At 39.6% G+C, this 21,905-nt stretch overlaps 1 protein-coding gene across 8 annotated transcripts in view; it reads right to left on the reverse strand.

The window, feature by feature from the left end:
• Positions 1-21,905, reverse strand: part of arhgap21a (Rho GTPase activating protein 21a) — a 147,681-nt gene that overhangs the window by 76,070 nt on the left and 49,706 nt on the right. For 4 of the 8 annotated variants that reach the window (XM_073939973.1, XM_073939972.1, XM_073939976.1 and 1 more), the window contains exon 1: positions 8,134-11,130. The exons of the other annotated variants lie outside the window; for them this stretch is intronic. In XM_073939973.1, coding sequence (XP_073796074.1) covers positions 8,134-8,415 — 282 coding nt within the window. In that variant the 5' untranslated portion in view covers positions 8,416-11,130. Of the gene's footprint in view, positions 1-8,133; positions 11,131-21,905 lie in introns of those variants that run through there. 8 annotated transcript variants of the gene reach the window in all.

Consider the following 21,905-nt stretch of genomic DNA (forward strand, 5'->3'; position numbering starts at 1 on the left):
AAATAAAATTAAATAATCGTTATATAGTTTACTATTCTGAAAGTACAGTATTCCAATACACTTTAACACTGTTCATTTGTTTACCTATGATGGAATGCACTCGTATCATACTGGCACTCTAATTTATGTACTTGTATGTATGTTGTATAATAATGTTGTTTATAAAAAAAATGTTGTAGATCTTTAAACAAACATTCTTAATATGTTTGACCAAAACCAGACATGGCACCCAGTAAAAGCACAAAAAGAACGGGAAAGCTCCCTGTTCCACAAAGCACTCTCTGTCCCAAAGCAGCAGAAACAGATTTGCCTTTTTAACCTGGTACATTCAGTCTCCTGCTGTTCTAAATGATTTTCTCATGCGCTGAACTGTATTATTATGAACTGAACTGAACATGATGTGAAGATAAACTAGTTCTTATGAACAAACCATGAGACCCAAAACACAAGCTACAACTGAGGAACCAAACCAAAGTTCACTAAAGCCGAGGTGATTCCTCTAGCACTAGAGTCAAAACAGCATCAATAAAATATGACTGAGTGACTCCGTGATTAGCACTGAGAAGGTTGCTGGTTGAGTCCTGGCTGGACCAGTTGGCATTTCTGTGTGGAGTTTGCATGTTCTCCCCATGTTTAATGACATTAAGTGAATGCTTTACTACACCATCAACAAATGGATTTGCTCCAAATCCTCCAAATCCCAGCGTCAGCGCATTCAGAATTAACAACTTGTTTGCAAAAGCCGCTAAACGCCACTTGCCTTCAACAGCAGAAGCTGCTATATCCCGAGAACCAATCAGAAGGCGCGAATCGAATCATATGTTTTCAATGTAGCAGCTTTTATAAAGAGACATATTCCACTTTCGATTTTAAAAGACAGAGTTTGATGAACTGGATGAGCCTGTTGAACTGTCAGTGAATGGCAAATGAAAATGTCCCTTACCTCAAAACTCTGTGCATTATAAAAAAAAGAAAACACAATGTGCAGTCGGAAGTGTAACATGCATTCATAATGTTTGTTTGCACAGCGGTGCCACTTAGAATAAGTCCGACGGCAACTGCATTTCACGAATGACAGAGTTAAGATGCTGTTCTTTTATCCACCGCGGATGCTCTGAGGATAAACAGGAGACCAAGACCTTAAGTATGGTGAGAATAAATGAATGACAGCTTCTAAAAGTGTCTGAGAGGCATCCCCTTTTCCTACCTTGTGTTTTATTTGCTAATTTAGGTTATTTTTCAAAGATAAATATAATGTATAAAACTGCATTATTTATATTACTTCATACCTATACGTAGTATTGTTATTGGACAATGCACAGATATTGATGTTTCATATCGTTTTTACACTACATTATTTGAATCTACCAAGCTTAGCTTACAATGTTTGCAATGTTTACATTGCTAAGATTTAATTAATGTCAGTTTTTATGTTATTGATTAATGCACTACAGATTGATTACAGATTTCATTCATTCATTTATTTTCCTTCTGCCTTTTCACTAGTTTATCGCAGTGGAATGAACCGCCACTTACTTGGCAGATTTATGCATTTTAAATTTCAGGTGGTTTGTGTAATTTGATTTATGTTTGGTAAAATAACTTTTAATGGCATCTTGATTTTCAACTTATTACACTGTCTTGTCCCAATAAGTGGATTTAGAGGGTTTTGCATAAAAAGCAGATGTGGATTTTGCTGGTTTTGGCGCAAAAGGAAATTTACCTAGTGAAAAATCAAAGAATTGTCTAAAGTTATATTTTTGAAAAAAAAAAAGAAAAAAAAAGTATTTTATTTAATAGCTTATAACCCTATCATTACCTATAACATTTCTGAACCTTATCAGAGGAGCCTGAAAGAAAATGCTTATTTACAAAAAAGGAGTCTAATGGATTTAGAGGTTTTTGCATCTGAACTCTTCATTTATGTGTGTGTATGTGTATATATATATATATATATATATATATATATATATATATATAGTTGAAGTCAGAATTATTAGCCCCGCTGAATTACTTCTGTTTAAGGGAGAGAAGATTTTTTCAGCAAATTTCTAAACATAATAGTTTTAATAACTCATTTCTAATAACTGATTTATTTTATATTTGCCATGATGACAGTAAATACTATTTGACTAGATATTTTTCAAGACACTTCTATACATCTTAAAGTGACATTTAAAGGCTTAACTAGGTTCATGGTTTCCGCTATATTCATTCTTCCATGGCGGGGCCACAGCTACATTACAGCTTCTCATTCAAAACATTTTATTTTTTTAATAGCGGGTAATAATCGCACCAAAACATATTAAAAGGTAAGTGAATTATAACAGGGCAAACCTTTTTTTTTTTTAACCCTAGTAGCGCTGTGCGTAATTTATTTAACCCTTTAAGGTTACGTGCTGAATTACTGACAGGTGCGTGATGTGTGAGGCCAGCCAATCAAACCAAATCAAATCACTTTTATCGTCACATCATCAGCAGCACATGTGTGATGATGAGTGAAAAGATTAGGTGCTGGCTCCAGACAGTACAAAATACAGAGTGCAAACACAACGACAGTGCAAAATAATCCCACAACATACTCCCAAAAAAAAAACAAACAAACAAAAAAAAAGTACATATATTATTACATAAACGTACATACATATTACATATATATTCACTTTACTTCAGGACGCATTAATATCGCTCTGTAGGTCTTTTAGAGGTATTCATAAATACTCCTAGCAAATCTAATAAATGCTGGAGACATACTCGTTACATAAACGCACTAAATCGCACTTCAGCAGCGTTTATTTGAGAGCGCACAAGAAGATCTGCACGCTCTTGAAGCGGCTTATATTTGAGGGGGCGTGCAAAAAGTTTTGTGCATGAGCAGAGGAAATCGGCACACAAGCAAAGAGATCCGCATGCTGTAGGCTATTACATAAACGCAATCTCTACTTCTAATCCTGCGCTCACGACATCTGTTATTGAAATAACGCCACAGGTAGTTGGTAGATCTGTTGCCTGCCGCCACAGCTGGAAAAAATCCTAGAGGAAACACTGAGGTTAATTAGGTTAACTAGGCAGGTTAGGGTTATTAGGCAAGTTATTGTATAGCGATGGTTTGTTCTCTAGACTAATTTTTAAAAAATAGCTTAAAGGGGCTATTAATTTTGTTCTTAAAATGTTTTTAAAAAATTAAAAACTGCTTTTATTCTAGCTGAAATAAAACCAATAAGACTTTCTCCAGAAGAAAAAATATTATTAGATATACTGTGAAAATTTCCTTGCTCTGTTAAACATTATTTGGGAAATGTTTAAAAAAGAAAAATCAATTCAAAGGGGGGCTAATAATTCTGACTTTAACTGTATGTTTCACTTCCTTAACCAAATTATTGCTATTTAACTTTGGCAATCCACAGAAATTATCTATGTTTTCGAGCTTTTGTGTTCTTTATCATGTCAGTCATATGTTATCTAAAAAAAAACAATGGGTTTCTCTTAAGGGGCTAAAGGTACTGAAACAGAGCATCCTGTGAGTGTTTATAAAGCATCGCTGACATGATTCTACACATCTCAAATATCCGCCATGACAATGACCGTCCATGTAGAAAACACTCTGACTCGACACATTTCTCTCCTATGACCAATAACCGGCACATATGTACATGCCATGACCATCACAACACAGTCATATCACTGCCGGGGTGTGATGGAATTTCAAACTGTAGCATTTTGCCTGGTGATGTCAGTTCGGCCCCCTGTATCCTCGAAAGAAACGTGTATCATTTGCATTATGAAATAATGGCAGCAGAATCCCATTCCGCCACAGGGTGTGTGTCTGTGGTGGGCTCTGACAACACCGCACTGACTCTGGGTCACCCTGACTGCCAAACAGACCAGACTGTGGTCTCGCGCCGCAGGAGATGGATGTATTATAAGGAAATAGATGTATTTTAGCTTGTGGCTAGGCTGGGCTCAGGTACAGACAGCTGTGGAAGTCTCTGGAGTCAGGGTTGGGCTTTTACATAACTGAGGCTGAATATGACATCACCGGGGATTAAATCAATTACATTTAGGGTTGGATGGAGTCCACTGCAAACTCTCATGATTAGAAATGAGCAGAGAGGCTTGGAATGGCATACTAACAGTCCCGTAATATTGTACATAGGATGCCCAATTTCAGATTTTTAGGTTATACTCGTTTAAAAAATGGACTTTACTGTTTAAAATAAATTGATCACACTGTCGATAGATAGATACACAGTCAAAACACAGATAGATTGCCCAATTTTAGATTTTTAGATTATTCTTGTTTAGAAGATGGACTCATTACTGTTTGAAAAATGACCACACTGTATGTTTGTGTGCAAAACAACTGAATTATTATAAGAAAAATGAAAAATGAAGACCAAAAGTTGAATCGAAAATACATGTAGTTAACGTGACAGCAATGTACCATTAAATTTAAACTATTTTAAACATATTTATAACAGTAATATTCCATTTAGGCGACGCAGTGACGCAGTGGGTAGCACGTTCGCCTCACAGCAAGAAGGTCGCTGGGTCGCTGGTTCTATCCTCGGCTCAGTTGGCGTTTCTGTGTGGAGTTTGCATGTTCTCCCTGCGTTCGTGTGGGTTTCCTCCGGGTGTTCCGGTTTGACCCACAGTCCAAAGACATGCGGTACAGGTGAATTGGGTAGGCTAAATTGTCCGTAAAGTATAAGTGTGTGGGTGGATATTTCCCAGAGATGGGTTGCGGCTGGAAGGGCATCCGCTGCGTAAAAACTTGTTGGATAAGTTGGCGGTTTATCCCGCTGTGGCGACCCCGGATTAATAAAGGGACTAAGCTGACAAGAAAATGAATGAATGATTGAATATTCCATTTAGAATATTCCACTTGACATTTAGGGTAAACACACACTATATATAGTACCAATATTATTGACATCTTACAGATGTTGATCTACCCTAAAGTTTGCTTTTATTGTTCAGCATTTACACTTTACCATTATACACACTTTGTAACATTTTATTTATCACATTTAAAAGTCTCTTTAACACTTTAGTTTATTTTATTATAAGACATAAGAGACGAAATATATATATATATATATTTTTTTCTATCTGCCTTTGTAATGTTGGTAAATTAAAATAAAGTGACTAAATAAATAAAAAATCCTAATAATACTAAATGGATTGTAAAAAAAAAGTATTATTGATACCAAATGATAAGAAACATTATATTGTGATATATATATATATATATATATATATATATATATATATATATATATATATATATATATATATATATATATATATATATATATATATATATTTATTTATTTTTTTGTTGTTGTATCACCCAGTCTTAAAAGTTTATATATATATATATATATATATATATATATATATATATATATATATATATATATATATATATATATATAATTACACTTTAAAGATTTGAAGCTTTGAAGCACATTACACAAGCTCTCTTTTTTTAAACCTTCTGGCATCATAATGTATAATTATATCCCTGTATATATAGACTCTCTTTCCTGTTCTTGCTCTCCTCAACCTGCATGCGCTACCTTGAACCATAAACTTGGTTTTCCAAAAACAACCACTATAACATTGCCACTTTCTTTTGCTTTCATTTTTTTTTATTTCCCTACCATTAGGCAGTCATAGTCTTTAAGGCGGGCACACAACCCTGTTTCCAATGCTAAATTTAACCTGTTAAATTATACAGTTGGAAAAAGCTTTCCTCTGAATGGTGGAAAATCCAGTAGAAGTCAATGACTGCTCTGTGTGGATCTCGTTCACACATACACACACACTCACACACACACACAAAAAACTGCGTCATACAAACCATCCAGTGCATTAGAGAGCATGAATTATATACACAATCCCATTGGTCACTGGTTACATTTAGAAGCCAATCACATGCTCTGAATTCAAAACTATGTGCATTTTTATGAACTAGTAAGATATTGCTCAATCCTCCAATCTGATGTACCATATTTGTTTGTCCAGAAAGCAATGTGATTATACTGAGACTTTCAGAGAAGTCACCTGTTTTGCAATTCGCTCCCCTTTGCAAAAGACCACAAAAATCTTACATTTATTAAAGATTTAAAGAAGGTCTCAGACTTACCAAGGTACCAAAACCTAATCCCTCATTTCACCAAATGAAAGATGATGCAAGGTTTGTGTACTATTCTGATTTATTTCAATCCTAAATTCCCCAACGGTCAGCACTTGTTTTAGCTGCAGTTATTTTGAGAAACATCTCAAACAATTTTGGTTGTTTAAGGGATAGGTCACCCAAAAATGAACATTTACTCCCTATTGACTCACCCTCAAGTGGTTCCAAACCTCATTCATTAATTTTCCTTCAGCTTAGTCCCTTTATTTTATCGGGGGTGACCAAGGCGGAAAGAACCCCCAACTTATTCACAGCCATATCCATATCACCCTGCAGACCAAGACCGGTTACTCGTTGAAGCTAAGCAAGGCTGAGCCTGGCCAGTACCTGGATGGGAGTACACATGTTAAAACTAGGTTGCTGTTGGAAGTAGTGTTAGTGAGGCCAACAGGGGCTGCTCAACCTGCGGTCTGTGTGACTTCTAATGCCTGAGTAAAAGTAAAGGGGACACTACTGTCAGTGAGCGTCATCTTTCATACGAGACGTTAAACTGAGCTCCAGACTCTCTGTGGTCATTAAAAATCCCATGGCACTTCTTGTAAAGAGTAGGGGTGTAACCCCAGTGTCACCAAATTCCCTCTATCGGCCCTTAGCCATCATGGCCATGCAATTTTTCACATCCACCGAATTGGCTCTATCACTGTCTCTCCACTTCACCTATAGCTGGTGTGTGGTGAGATCTCTGGCACTGTTGTCCTGTGGCTGCCATCACATCATCCAAGTGGATGCTACACACTGAAGGAGGTGTAAAGAGACCAACCCCCTGATTGATGTATGGCCATGCTTTATGCAGTGGATGCTCTTCCAGCAGTGGGAAACACCCATACACTCTCTCATTCACACACATACACTATGGTCAATTAAGCCCATTCAATTCACCTAAAGCACATGTCTTTGGACCATGGGAAACTGGAGCACCCGGAGGAAATCCACACCAACACAGGAAAAACACGCCAACTGTTAGGGGACAGTTTTAACCACTGAGCCACCATGCTGCCCGGTTCCAAACCTAAGTTACTTTATTCTGCTAAAGAAGACATTTCGAAGAAAGCTGGAAACCTTTGACTTCCATAGTCGGAAAATCAAATTCTGTCGGTACAAGTTTCCATATTCCTTCAAAATATATATTTGTGTGTTCAACCGGAGAAAGAAAGTCAAACTGGTTTGGAAATAGTGAGTAAATGATGACAGACCTTTCATTTTTGGGTTAACTATCACTTTCAATGGTGTAGTGGAACTATGACTTTGAATAATAATTGTGAAAGCCAACATACAATTAAGCTCAAATTGAATATAGTGAAAATAAATTAATTTCATTGATGTTTCCTCAGTTATGATAGCAACCTCGAAAAGCAATAACATTTGCTTGATGTTATCATGACGAAATGCACAAATATTCATGTGCGTCTTGTAGTTATGGCAAGCGTGAGTCACTCTTTGACCACAGTGGAGCTCAGAAACAACTTACTCAAACACACAATTTTAAAAATATGGAAACATAATCTTAACTATTTTATGTTTTTCAGATAAAACCAATCGTTTGCACTGCTTTAGGTTAAAGATGTGAGCAATTACACACTTAAAAATCCCTAACTAAATCCCAAGGTTCATGTTTTGGGGTCGTTGCTTACATAGGAACAATACATGAAACGTGAAACCAGGGCACGTACGCGCACTCGTCTTGCTGTGAAAAATATGTTACATGTCTGCTCAATGTAGGAGACCTAACCAACCACCCTAGACGTTAATGACGCACAAAGCATTCCTGTGAGCCATCTCCTCACCCCCCGCCACAATCCCGTGTAACTCAATACACCGCTGGGAGCCTCTGCCAATATGAAAACCCTCCATCCAGCTGCAGCATCGGACTGTCACAATGAACTCATCTTCACCTCTAGAGTTGAACCAACTTGAGATCCACTGATTCTTACCCAAGACCGCATGCAGTTCCTCTGGGATGTCTTCTTAGGTCTTCTCCAAGAGACGCCCTTCTGGGATTCCCGGAGTCCTAGCTCAACATCCCCCCAGTATGCCCTGGCCAGGAGCTGAAACCAAAGGCAGGACGTGTCCGATAAACAGCCATCAACCCCTTTCAGACAATCCCAAGGACAGTCTCCTATTGCACAGGTACATTCCGCCACATCCATCTGATCTGAGCTGTCCTTCCCAGGTAGAACGCAGCCGGCACACACCCCATTCCTCTGAGTGAGCATGGCAAAAGCCCGCTGGTCCTTGCTCCGACTGCTTTCCGCTGCTGATCTTCTGATGATGTGATTCTTTCTTGCTCTTTTCGCAATCCCTCCCTCCCTCTCTCTTGCTCTCTCTTTCGGAGTGGGAAGGCAGAGTGCACATGCATGAGGTTTCCATTGAGACACGGAGCACGTCAGGGAGAGAGTGAAGCAGGGAAAGAGACTGTCAGAGTGCAAACTGTACCAAAAGCACACACACGTCTGGCTGAACTGGACAACTTCTCACTTTCCGTGTTGCTTTGTTATGATTTCCAAAAACTCAATTGGCTGCCTTGTAGGACTTACATACACAATGGTTGATGTACATGCAATGACAACTCATAGACCAATGATTAGGTTTGGGATGTAAAGTAAACATCCTGCATTGTTTGTGCAACTGAACTCGATATGATTTTACGAGTTGGTGGTTGGCTGCTTTGACTTGGCCCAGTAAACAAACAACTAACAACTGAACAGCACACCCTAGCAACTACGTATCAATGCAGTAAAAATCGATCAGTTCTGTTGGAGTTGCCAGCACACACTTTTTGGATAGACTCCAACCAGCCGCTGAACACTTTCAAACTACCACTCTGATCTCATAATAGGTGGGTGAGCTCAGATACTTCACCTTCTTTGACAGGGAAATCTTTTCAGGTTCATTCTTCTCTCGGTCTATTGACGCCAAGAACAAGTAAACAGACTTTAAACACTTTTTTACTCATTCATAAGTGAAGTTTCACAAACTAAAGCTGTGGTCACACTGGGCTTTTCCTCCCATAGACTTCCATTCATAAGCATGCGAATGCGTCAGACCAGAAACGCAGGGTCATGCGTTAAGTTTCGCATCACTTGAATGCTGCGCGACAGAATTTCGCACACACAAACTCTAGTGTGACCGCAGGTTAATTTCGAGAGGAGTATGTCATATGATCGACTACAGATGATCCTTATCGCTAATCATTAGCTAGCCTATCAGATCATTCTAAAACTACTATAAATGTCCTGCCTAAGCTTCATTCCATATCTTCGTTTTCGGAAACCCCCCCCCCACATATCTTTCCCTTCTCCCTCCTCCTCTTAACATGATAGGGCAACACGGTGGCTCAGTGGCTGCCTTGGAGCAAGAGGGCCACAGGTTCATGTTCTAATCGAGCCAGTCGGCACTCCCTGCATGGAGTTTGCATGTTCTTCCCGTGTTCACGTGGGTTTTCCCCGGGTTCTCCGATTTGCTCCCATAGTCAAAAAAATAGACATATGTGCATTGTAATAACAGTCACAAGCACTTAACGAATACATACTGAATCGACCATATTAGCCAAAGTATAAAAGGGGGCACTCAAGAAACACCTTATCTCATATCCCTCCTAATGCTCATTGACAAGTCGGGAACCTTGGGCTCCTCTATCTCTGAGCTAAGGGTTCTCTTCCAGGACAGCATGCCAATTCTGCTATCATAGTTGAGCATTATCTAAGTGTAAACTCTTAAATACCGATTCATAATCAAAATTTGTCTTGCTGGTGTAAACATAACCAGATTTCTAGATTACACTTATTTTACCAAAATAAAACATGATCATGCCTTCATTTTTAATTATTTAATTAGGGCAGTAAGGTCTGACTTTGATTTGACAAAAGTCTTGTCGCTTAACAGAAATAATGTTCAGTATATAATATAAAGTCATGGTGCAGTGGAAAATTAATTAATATCACGTATGACTCCTTGGATGACTACATCCATACATCTCTGTGTCAATGACTCAAAAAACTTATTGATAAAGTCATGTGGAATGTCAAAGAAAGCGTTCTTGCAGGACTCCCAGAGTTCATCCAGATTCTCTGTATTCATCTTCAATGCCTCCTCCATCTTACCCCAGACATGCTCAATATTATTCATGTCTGGTGACTGGGCTGGCCAATCTTGGAGCACCTTGACCTTCTTTGCTTTAAAGAATTATGATTTTGGAGCGCTATCCTGCTAAAGATTTTGTAGGCCTAGTAGCTACTAATGACAACAGTTCGTCTGTATTTCTGGCAAACCACAGGGAAATATCTAATACAGAATTTATTTGTTTATTATCCACTTAACTGATAATATTTTACTAGATATTTTTTCAAGACACAACTATACAGCTTAAATTGACATTTAAAGGCTTAACTAGGTTAATTAGGTTAACTAGGCAGGTTAGGATAATTAGGCAAGTTATTGTATAACGATGGGTTGTTCTGTAGACTATCGGACAAAATAGCTTAAAGGGGCTAATAATTTCGTCCTTCAAATGGTTTAAAAAAAAATTAAATACTGCTTTTATTCTACCCAAAATAAAACAAAACAGACTTTCTCCAGAAGGAAAAACATTATCAGACATACTGTGAAAATTTCCTTGCTCTGTTAAACATTATTCAGGAAATATTTAAAAAAGAAACAAAAATTCAAAGGGGGGCTTATAATTCTGACTTTAACTGTATGTCTTCAGCTCTAATACGTATTATTTAATTCATTATTTAATGATTTAGCTTGGCAATTGTTAGGGCAGTGTGAACTTGAGTCATATTTTCACAACATTGTAAATACAACGAAATGAAAACAGCCCATGTGACCACCACAACAGCACACCGACGCTAGAAACTACTTTATTTTAAGACTTCCACCCACAATGACCAACCCTGGTGAAATAGCATGCAAACAAGTGCACTGACAGACCCAAGCATATAAAAAAAAAACCCTTTGTGACCACAACATCTATATAAAGCAGTACTTTCTCTGAGAATCAATAATTCATTCTCTATAAATCACATGCACAAACACGTTCCATATCCCACAAGCATGTCCCGGGCTATTTTTTGCCAGTTACACAGGGAGCTTTCAGAAATGTGAAAACAGGAAACCAACGATGGCATGCTCATCTTCATTCCTCTACACTGGCATGGCATCTCATTACCACACACATTCCTTTAGACATACACAAGCGCTCACTCACACTATTGCATATGGAAACCATATCACGAAAATAACCCGTCCGGGCGTCTGAGGCATCCTTGTTTTGCGGGGATCAGGCTGAGAGGGAACTCAAAGAGCGCGCTGTATGATCCCGGCTGAATATACCAGGCCCAAAAAAAGAAAGCACGCTGCGGTATCGCTTGGTGTTCATCCCAAAGGGTTTTCGCTCCACACACAAAAAAACATTCCAGTTCTACTACATATGCGTCTAAAAAGGGAGCGGTCATAGTTCAAAATTTATTTTACAGTGTGGCGACAGTAAGAATTAAAACACTTTTGGATGAGTACTGAAAGTTCCTGTCGATTATGACACATCATAAGAAATCCACATATATAAAACTTATTCCAGCAGCATGAAGTCATACAGTCTGTGTGTGTGTGTATGTGTGTGTGTGTGTGTGTGTGTGTTGATGGAGGATAATTCATAGAAGGGGGAGGAACTCCTTGCTACCATGGAAACAAACAGTCCATCATAGTGAGCAAGGCTCCTGCTTTCTTATGATGTCACTTACAATACTAGTCATAATTACTTACACCTGAGCAACTCCATGCAAAGCCAACTGTGCCATGACGATTTTTCTGTGTACACTTGTATTTTACAGAACTGTAAACTACTCAAAAAATGTATCTGTCAATGTTTTGAAATAATTATATTTGATTTAAAAAGTCACACAAGTGGCAATTTCACATCCGTCACATCCATGACGGATGGGTGTCACATCTAGGGCTACACGATTTGGGAAAAAAGTCTACACAAAAGTCGTCAATCCCAGAGCAACAAATAATAACTTGACTTCTAGTTGATCATTTGGAAAAGTTGCAAAAGGTAGATTTTTCCAATGAATCATCTATTGAACTGCATCCCAATCATCACAAATACTGCAGAAGACCTACTGGAACCCACATAGACCCAAGATTCTCAAAGAAATCAGTCTGATTCACCAATTTGGTGAAGGAAATTTCATAGTTTTGGGTTACATTCAGTATTGGGACATGCAGAGTGGATGGCAACATCAACAGCCTGAGGTCTCAAGACATTTGTGCTGCCCATTACATTACAAAGCACAGGATAGCGCTCCTTCTCATACTTCAGCCTCAACATCAAAATTCCTGAAAGCAAAGAAGGTCAAGGTGCTTCGGAATTTGCCAGCCCAGTCACCATGAACATTATTGAGCCTGTCTGGGGTAAGATGAAGGAAGAGGTATTGAAGATGAATCCAAAGAATCTTGATGAACTTTGGGAGTCCTGCATGAACGCTTTCTTTGCCATTCCATTTATTAATAAGTGATTTGAGTCATTGCAGAGATGTATGGATGCAGTCCTTCAAGCTCATGGGAGTCAAACACAATATTAATTCTTTTTCCACTGCAGCATGACTTCATATTCTATACTGTACATTATTTCTGTTGAGTGTCAAGACTATTGTCAAAGCAACATCGCTATAGTTTTTTTAAAACCATATTTTTCCATTGGCACCAAGTGGTACTGTTCGCCGATATAGCATTGGTGTGCTCACGACAACCCGAGTCTGATTCCTAGCTCAAGGTCCTTCTTGGTCCTGGAGGGCCGGGGTCCCTGTAGAGTTTACCCAGCAGGCACACAACGTCATAAGACAATCAATGTTAGGTTAGATTTAGGTCGTGACGTCAGGTGACTAAAATTCAAGGCCTAGCTAGTGTCTAAGTACAAAATTATTTTGATGTCTGACTACAAGGTCAACTGAGACTGATATAGGGTTGATTTTAGGTTGTGTTGGAAAGTGACCAAAATCGACCGCCATATTGAATTCAAGTACTGATATTTTTTATAAAGTAATAAATTTCAAGTACTGATATCAGGTATGGCAACCAAAATCTAATGTCTGATAGACGTCAGACATCCTTGTGCAGTGTTCACACCAGACGCGGTACGTGTGTATAAATTTACACTCAAATTCACTGAACAATAGACGCGGATTTGTGTCATGGGCAGGGCTTTTGCCCAGTGACTGAAGTGTCGTTGCTAAATGGCTAACATAGATTTTATTGAGAGAATAACTGTGTTTATGTGCTTTATGTAGGTGTTGATTCATTTGGAGTCCACTAGATTCTATCAGAGGTGCACCCAGCTCTGTGAGTTCATCAACTCCTCCAGAAACTCAACCTGGATGATGGAAGCTTTCAGCGGTGCTTCCGACTAGGCCGAGCCAAGTTGATCACCTGTTGTCCGGTGTCGGCTGGAAGAACACCAACAACAGGGGCCTCATGTACGAAGACTTGCGTGGAAATCTTACTAAAACATTGCGTACGCACAAAGCCGAATCCCACGCATATTCTTTTGTAAATCCGAATGAACGTGAAACTGAGCGCAACATGCACGAGCACAAAACCCCTCCCTGCCTCCTCCCCCGTATAAATATGCTAATGACAATGCTAATGGCAAAACCCAACGAAAAAGCAATGGCAAAATCAAGCAAAAAGAGAAACTTTGAACAGAATGTGAAATGGAGGTGCTGCTTTCGGAGGTAGACCGGAGAAAAGCGGTGTTATTTGCAAGTTTGTTCTCCGGAATTAACAACAAAAGAAAAAAATAGAGTGGGAGAGTTTAGCTGATGCGGTTAACACAGTTGGGTCTGAACATCGCACTGAGTGCATTTAAAAAAGAAATAGTGTGGTTTATATCTTTAAACTGTTGCAGTACCCTTAACAGTCTCAGTGGCGCACCTCATAAGACACATGTGATCATGTACTGACACGTTCGAGCATAAACTCGGTTCGAATCCAGCGTCTGATGAACTCTTTCTTCATTTTTTCCCCGCTACATATCAGATTTTGCCCACTATTTATCACGAGAAAGACAAGTAGGAATCATCAATAAGTTTGTGCATCATATTTTATTTGCACATTTATTGAATGGAAAGTTTCTGATTCACGCATGCAAATTCATCTTCAGATAGTGTCTTTATAGCAATGTGCGTGCGGTAGATAGCTCAGATTACATTGAAAAAACAGGCGACCGCTGCAAATTGTGCTTTAATGTTTAGCTGGTCAACTGTATGGTATGGAAATCTTACATACCTACTAGATGAACCCGTCTCACACAGCTGCCATTGCAAGGCTCAGACACTTTGTAGAGAAGAATTTAACACAACTGCCTCTAGGAGTCGCCAATGGAAATAAAACAGACACGCACAAAAAATGTGCGTATGCCTGCCAGAAAGCTGCCGTGAACCTGCGCACATTCCCACGTTCAGTTCATCGTTAGTAAATCCAAACGTGAGCGATTCTGAGCGTGAAACCTGGCGTACGCAAAGTTTTGTGCATACGCAGCGTTGATACATGAGGCCCCAGGTGATTTGTCCTAAGCAGGGCCAGACGGAATCTGCTGACATTTTTTGCTATTTCTGCTGAGACTTTTGGTAAAAATCTGCGGATTTCTGCGGAATTATTTTGGGAGTATCCAGCGGAGTTTCATAACTCAAACCTTAATATATGAAATAAAAAGTAATAAATTACTGAATAAAAACTGAATAAATTTAGATTTACACATTTACTCAAGTAAATAAACAGAATTAATGATGGGCTAAAAATCTGCAGAAATCTGCGGAATTCTGTGGAAAATCTACGGAATTCTGCGTACGCAGATTCCGTGTGGGCCTAGTCATAAGCAAGCCCCTACAAGAGAAAGCTCCCGATTGGTTAGCAGGGTGCGAATGTCTACTGAAGTTCAGATTTTCGAATTTGACCAATCTGCGTGAAATGCACATCATTCTCGCGAAAAGCTCAACTCGTGCCGCTTCATTTGCGCATTTCGCACCGCAGGATGTCTATTGGCATCTTTTCATTGACTGAACAGGTGAATCACTCGCAATCGATGCTTCTTCCGCATCTGGTGTGAACACAGCATTAGATCTTGATGTTTGGTTTTTTAGGTTGTGTTGGAAAGTGAACAAAATTTAACATTTGTCCAAGATCTGACATCCACACGATTTTCATTTCCACTCAAAATGCAATGTGAACCGACATTAGGGTGCAATGTCAAACTGATTTCATGTTGACATCCGGGTAGCTCCAACTTTCCTCAACACAATTGCCTGGAAGTTTCAAGTACACCTAGTAAGACCCTGATTAGCTTGTTCTGGTGTGTTTGATTAGGGTTGGAGCTAAACTTTGCAAACACCAGCCCTCCAGGAACAAGTTTGGTGACCCCCGCTATAGATGATTAAATTCGAGTGATCATGAACCAAAAATCTGCTCACATTCAAGTTCATTCTAAAGCCTTGTATTTATCTTCAATACGCAAATGTTTATTAAATCAAAAACACCACATCAAATATGGCAATAAGAAGGCCATAATAAAAGCCAAAGAAAACTGCTCAGGGAGTCATTGGTTTCTAGAGCGCATTTCGACAATTAAAGGGATAAAAGCATGTTTGCAGACTATTTCAAAGGCTCGCAAGCATCAAGCTTCAAAGAAACCACAACACACCGAGCATCTTTTGAAATCCACAGTGTTAAAGCCTTGTGGCATCACAGGTGTGTCACTTCAGTGGACCTGCTGACCTTTCAGGAAACTGACTGACATGTTGTTCAAAACCTCTATGCCCCTTTCCTTCAGATATTTCTTTGAAGGTAGTTAGAATAATGTCTGTGCTGCTCTTTTAAGTACAACACAGTGTCTAAAATGCAAAAAAGCAGCATAAATAATTTCACTCATTTATTAGTTTTCCTTTAGCTTAGTCCCTTATTTAACAGAGATCACAACAGTGGAATGAACCGGCAACTAGTCAAGGATATGCTTTACAGCGAATGCTCTTCCAGCTGTAAGCCAGTACTGGAAAACACCCACACACTCTCGCTTTCACACACGCACTCATGCACTATGGCCAATTTAGTTAACCCAACTCACTTATAGCGCATGTCTTTGAACTGCAGGGGGAAACCGAAACACCCAGAGGAAACTCTCGCGAACACGGCGAGAACACGCAAGCTAAAAAAAAAGAATACAAATTCATATAAATTGTTTACTACATTCCAAAATCCTTCAGAATAGTCGAGTGTTCAGTGTTCGCTGCTGATGTCTCTTATAATGTATGTCAGTAGCACAAAACCAAGCCAAATCAAATGTAGGGGTTACGCCAGAGCAGCTGACGGCACTGAACTAAATCATCCTCAGACAGCAGTGTTTCATTATAGCTCTTCCTGAGGCAGGTGAACGTTCTAACCGCAAAATCACTGCCTGTAAAATTAGCAGCAGTTTAAACATCCCTCTGAGCTATTGTCTGCCTGCTACCTTCATAAACCAGTAGCAGACTCTCTTGACAACAGTGTGTATGGAACAAAAGACAGAGGTATAACATTAGGAAAACAACTAGAGCCATTTCCTTAAACTTTTTGATAGCTGTAGCAATGCAAAGCAAAGCATGGCTGATGGCAAACTGCATTAGCATCATGGTAAAGCACAGGAGATCGATAAAAAATGGAAAGCGTTTTTGATTATAGGTTTTTTGCTCACACTATGAATCACAGAGCAAGTAAAATAAACCATTCAATTTTCTTGTCATGGTTCAAGATGCTTCTGTATTGTTTGGATCATACGGTCAGGTTTTTGTTTCATCATTTGGCAGGAAGTCATTGTGTGGAGTCTTTCTGATTGGAGGTCAATATCATATCAAATAAACATAAACTAAATTAAATATCAACCAATCAGACCTGATTTGCTCCTCCCTATATGTAAATACCGTACTGTGACATCATTCATTCATTTTCTTTTCGGCTTAGTCCCTTTATTTATCAGGTGGATTGAACCGCCAACTTATCCAGCATGTTTTACGCAGCGGATCCCCTTTCAGCTGCAACACATTACTGAGAAACACCCATACACTCTCATTCACACACATACATACACTACGGACAATTTAGCTTACCCAATTCAAATATAGCGCATATCTTTGGACTGTGGGGGAAACCAGAGCACCCCCAAGAAACCCACGCAAACAGGGGGAGAACATGCAAACATCCACACAGAAATGCCAGCTGGCCCAGGACTCAAACCAGCGACCTACTTGCTGTGAGGCGACAGCGCTACCCACTGCACCATTTCGACACCCCCCATTCAAAATCATTAACTAATAAATTAAATAATCCTTCTTAAGTCTAAGAACACATTATTATTGCTCCAACCAACAGCAATAGATGCTGACAGGGGTAAATACACTGATCCAACAAACTCCAACAGACTTAGTCTGTGTGGTGTGAACTGAATTTTATCGCACACAGCAAATTCTACATAAACACCAGCATCAAGCTGCCAATTGTCCCTTCCTCACAGATACTGTTTACTAGATAGACGATAGTGCCAAATACTGACATGTGTCTATCGTCTAATACATAGTTTTTGAGTAAATGTTGATCAGTGGTTAGCACAGTTGCCTCACAGCAAGATGGTCACTGGTGCGAGCCTCAGCTGGGGCAGTTCTGTGTGGAGTTTCTTCCCATTTGCGTGGGTTTCCTCCAGGTGCTCCGGGTGAATGTAAGAGTGTATGGGGGTTTCTTCCCAGTACTGGGTTGCAGTTGAAAGGGCATCCTCTGTGTAAAACATATGCTGGATAAGTTGGCAGTTCATTCCACTTTTGAGACCCCTGATGATTAAAGGGACTAAGCCGAAGGAAAATGAATGAAATTATTGTTGTTATTAAGTCAAAAGTAAACCTATACCTTTCAAATCATGGCAAAACCTGCTCCTTTAGCAAACTGAACCAAACCAAACCATACATTGGACCCAATACCATGGACCGTACCAAACCTTGGCATTGGTGTATTATTAAACCCCAACCTAACCCCAGGTGTAAAATGGGCCGAAGAGTTTACATTTTTACATTGGGGATTCCCTTGCTTTCACAGTTTTTGGTCCAATGTGTGGCCTCCGCTGTGGCCAACCCTCATCTCCCAGCTGAGCGTGGCTTTGCCAGGGGATTGTGGGTAAATGCATTAGCAGACTCCAGGTCAAGCAGAACATGCTGTAACCATGGCAGGGTAAGAGCACTGGCGTTGTTATTTGCAGTCCTGTTTAGTTTTTTACCCCCCTTTATTGCAAAGTAAACTAAAACCAAATTAGTAGTAAAGAGGACGTCCTAAGGGGAAAAAGCGAGCCAGCGTGTGGATTTGGATGTTCTTTGAGTCTTGCACCAAGCCAAACACAAACACATGGCTTTTACTTTACCTCAGCTGAAAACAAGTGGAAAAAAAATGCAATAAGTAGGACTTCTTGATTAATCAAAATGAAATGAAAAGCGGGATTTGGTTCAGTCCAATTATCCAACCTATAAGGCCACAGATTGACTAAATGAAAACAAGCACTGCACATTTTAGAATGTTCATGTAAGCAGGTCATTACATGCAGGTGTTTGCGTATCAGCACATCTGGATCGATTTGCAGTAACTGCTGCTCCACGTGACCTCATCCTGCATCTCTGCTGTGGGCTTCAGTCAGTTCAACATGCATTTGTGAAGCAACAAACAACAGCAATCAAGAGAAGCTTGGGATTCCAACAGTTTTCAGAAATGTCAACCATATTTTGTATGGTAATATTTAAACATAAATACGTATTCGTCTAAATTAGTATTTAATTGAAATAAATAATAATAACAGATGTGTCTATTGTGTGTCTGACACTTTAAATATTGCATTTTAAAATACTTATTTATTTTAACATGTGAACATATCAAAAACAGAACATAATTCAAGAGTTCACAGTTAGCTGATGATTGATAATAAAGTGTATTTGGCATGCTGTCCTGGGAGAGAGCCCTGAGCTCTTAAGATCCTCGAGCCTGGGGCTCCCTCTCGTTTGAAGGGTGAGAGGGGAATTTGAGCTCAGGTTGGTCTTGAGAACTCGCCTGCTTGTGAAAGTGCTGAGATATATCTGGCTAATGCTGTGTTCACACCAGACGCGGAACGCGCGGATACATCGTGCTATTTGCGCGTAAATAGCTGCGTGAACATTTGAGGTTACTCGCTTCATTCGAGTATATATATATACCATTAATCGGTTCCAAACAAAGCCGTTTGGTTAACGGTGAATCGGTTATTATGAGCATCCCTATATTCTTCCTTTAATCATTCATTAATTTATTCATTAATTTCTTGAGTGTAATATTACTTGCCTATTTTTTTTTTCAATTTTTTACGTAAGTAAAAACCTTTTAATAGTCCTACAAGTAAATCTTGGCAAACCACTGAGGGTTTACTTATTCAAATCCTGCTCTCTAAGATTTATTGGCCGATTATTAAGGTGGATTTGTGTGACAAAAGGAACAAGAGCGATGCTCCAAGACAAAAGGGATGGAGTGGATCGGCAGCGAGAGATTAGAGCCACAAGACGACCACAAAGGAGCCCCGAGAATCCCTGGCCATTCATGCAAGAGCCGGGCAGAGGAAAGATTAAGCTCTTTTCAAGAAGCCTGAGCCTCACAGAGAGGGCAAATTTAATCTGGGCAGACTGCATCTGGACTCACCGAGGTGCGTCTTACAGTAACAAAAGCTGCTCTAATGGAGGCTACTGGACGAAATCCACAAGAGACCTCTCTTAAAGGTGACATGAGTCTGACTTTTTTCTGTGTTCAATTGCTATAATCGGGTCTCTAGTGCATCTTCCAACCTAGAGATCGTCAAAAAGAACAATGGAGTAACCGTGTTTATATGTAAGCTTTAAACTTTTGTGAAAAGGAAAAGGGATCATTCATTTATATTCACCCCGTAATCTGCAGGTTTTCACCCACAGCTCATTGCTTTTACATACAGGAGTAAATGTAACGCTGTTTTGAAAGAACGTATCGAATACCAGCATTTTATACATAGTAGTGTATGTCACTTCATATATTGAGAATATTACCATTGTCACTAGCCTGGTTTCCATCTCTCGGTGTTATTGCACATTTTGTACGTTAACAATGTGTCATCCTGCTAAAAAAACTAGGCCTAGGCTGGTTAACTGGTTTTAGCTAGTCGTTTTCAGCCATTTCCAGCCTAATCTGGGAGAGGACCAGCTTAAACCCAGCTGGTCAAGCTGGTTTTAGCTGGTTGTTTTCCACCTGACCAGCTAAGACCAGGTTGGAAATGGCTGGAAAAAACTCTCCTAGTGTCCACTTAGGCTTCAGCTCATGGCACCAGGTAAACACCCTGGGGATGCTTTCCTGCTTCAGGCTATGTAAATCCGGTGGGTGATAAAACAATGCAGTCGTCTGTAGAACACCCTCGTGTTGTCTGTAATAGTGTTGTCCCGGTACTGAACTTTTAAAAACGTCTATTTCCTGATAACATTCAAGCACAGCTGAGCGCGTTCAAAGAGCATAGAATCACCAAGAGGCGACGCTCTAGTACGATTTGGGAAACAGCCACTAGATAGCATGGCGGCCATTTTGGAATGAGAATTCCAATAGAACAACAGCATATTATAAGTCTGTAAAATAAACTATTAAAAGTGCTGATGATTGTGATAGTAAGTGTTGTATTATCGTCTTTCAGGTTGTATCTCAGCTTTAATGTGCTTCTCAAATGAATGAATAAAAAACAAAGCAGCTATTTGCCATCGCGACAGCAATAATATCAGCTGACAGCTTTCACTCCAAAATGGCGGAATTAAGGGCTGTTGCTGGACGCTGCTTTTGCAAATGGAACGTTCTGTTTAAGGTTGCCTCTTGGTGATTCTAAACTCTTTGGTGCGTTCTTAAACAGCTGATTTGCCACAGTTTTCACCAGTGATCAACAGAAATGACTGTGATCGGCCATGAAGGTCGTCAGTTTACCACTCTTTACTGAGTGCAAACACAGTTACACGGACACAGGAGCACACAGCAGCCACGAAGATCAGTCAAGTCATCAAGCCGATCACTCGTCTGTGTTTACAGTAATCAGCGGTGGGTGAACTGATGACCTTCTTAGCCAATCACAGTCATTTCTGTTGAGCACATGAACACAATGGCAAATCAGCGCTGTTTAAGAACGCCATCAACAGTGCCTTAAGTGTTATCGGGAAATGGATGGTTTTTCTTTTATTTCAGTATCATGACAGGTCTAATATAGTGAAAGAATCAGTTCATTAACTGAAGTTTGATAAATGGCATCTAAAACGTGTGTTTGGGAAAGAAAACGTTAGCTAACTAGTGCCATTTCCTTTAATTAAGCTGAAAATGAGCTCTGATATCCCTTTGTATTTTCACCATTCATTCAGAACGGACCTCGGGTCACTCGGAAGACGGTGAATTGATAAGATATACAGCCAGGTACACAACGTTCCTATGTAACTACAAGCGATACTGCCGGGTTTCTTCCCAACGCAGCCTCGATTTCGCTTTTAAAAATGGCGGCTGCATGAAATTAGTCTATGATGCACAAAGTTAAGGGTAGATCAGCACACTGAATGAAAGTCTCAGCAACTTCCCATTTACGTGGACCCTCATGAAGTTCAGTTATATGCCAGCTTTACCCAAAAAC

This window comes from Danio rerio, chromosome 24, assembly GCF_049306965.1.
Source record: "Danio rerio strain Tuebingen ecotype United States chromosome 24, GRCz12tu, whole genome shotgun sequence".
Lineage (NCBI taxonomy): Eukaryota > Metazoa > Chordata > Actinopteri > Cypriniformes > Danionidae > Danio > Danio rerio.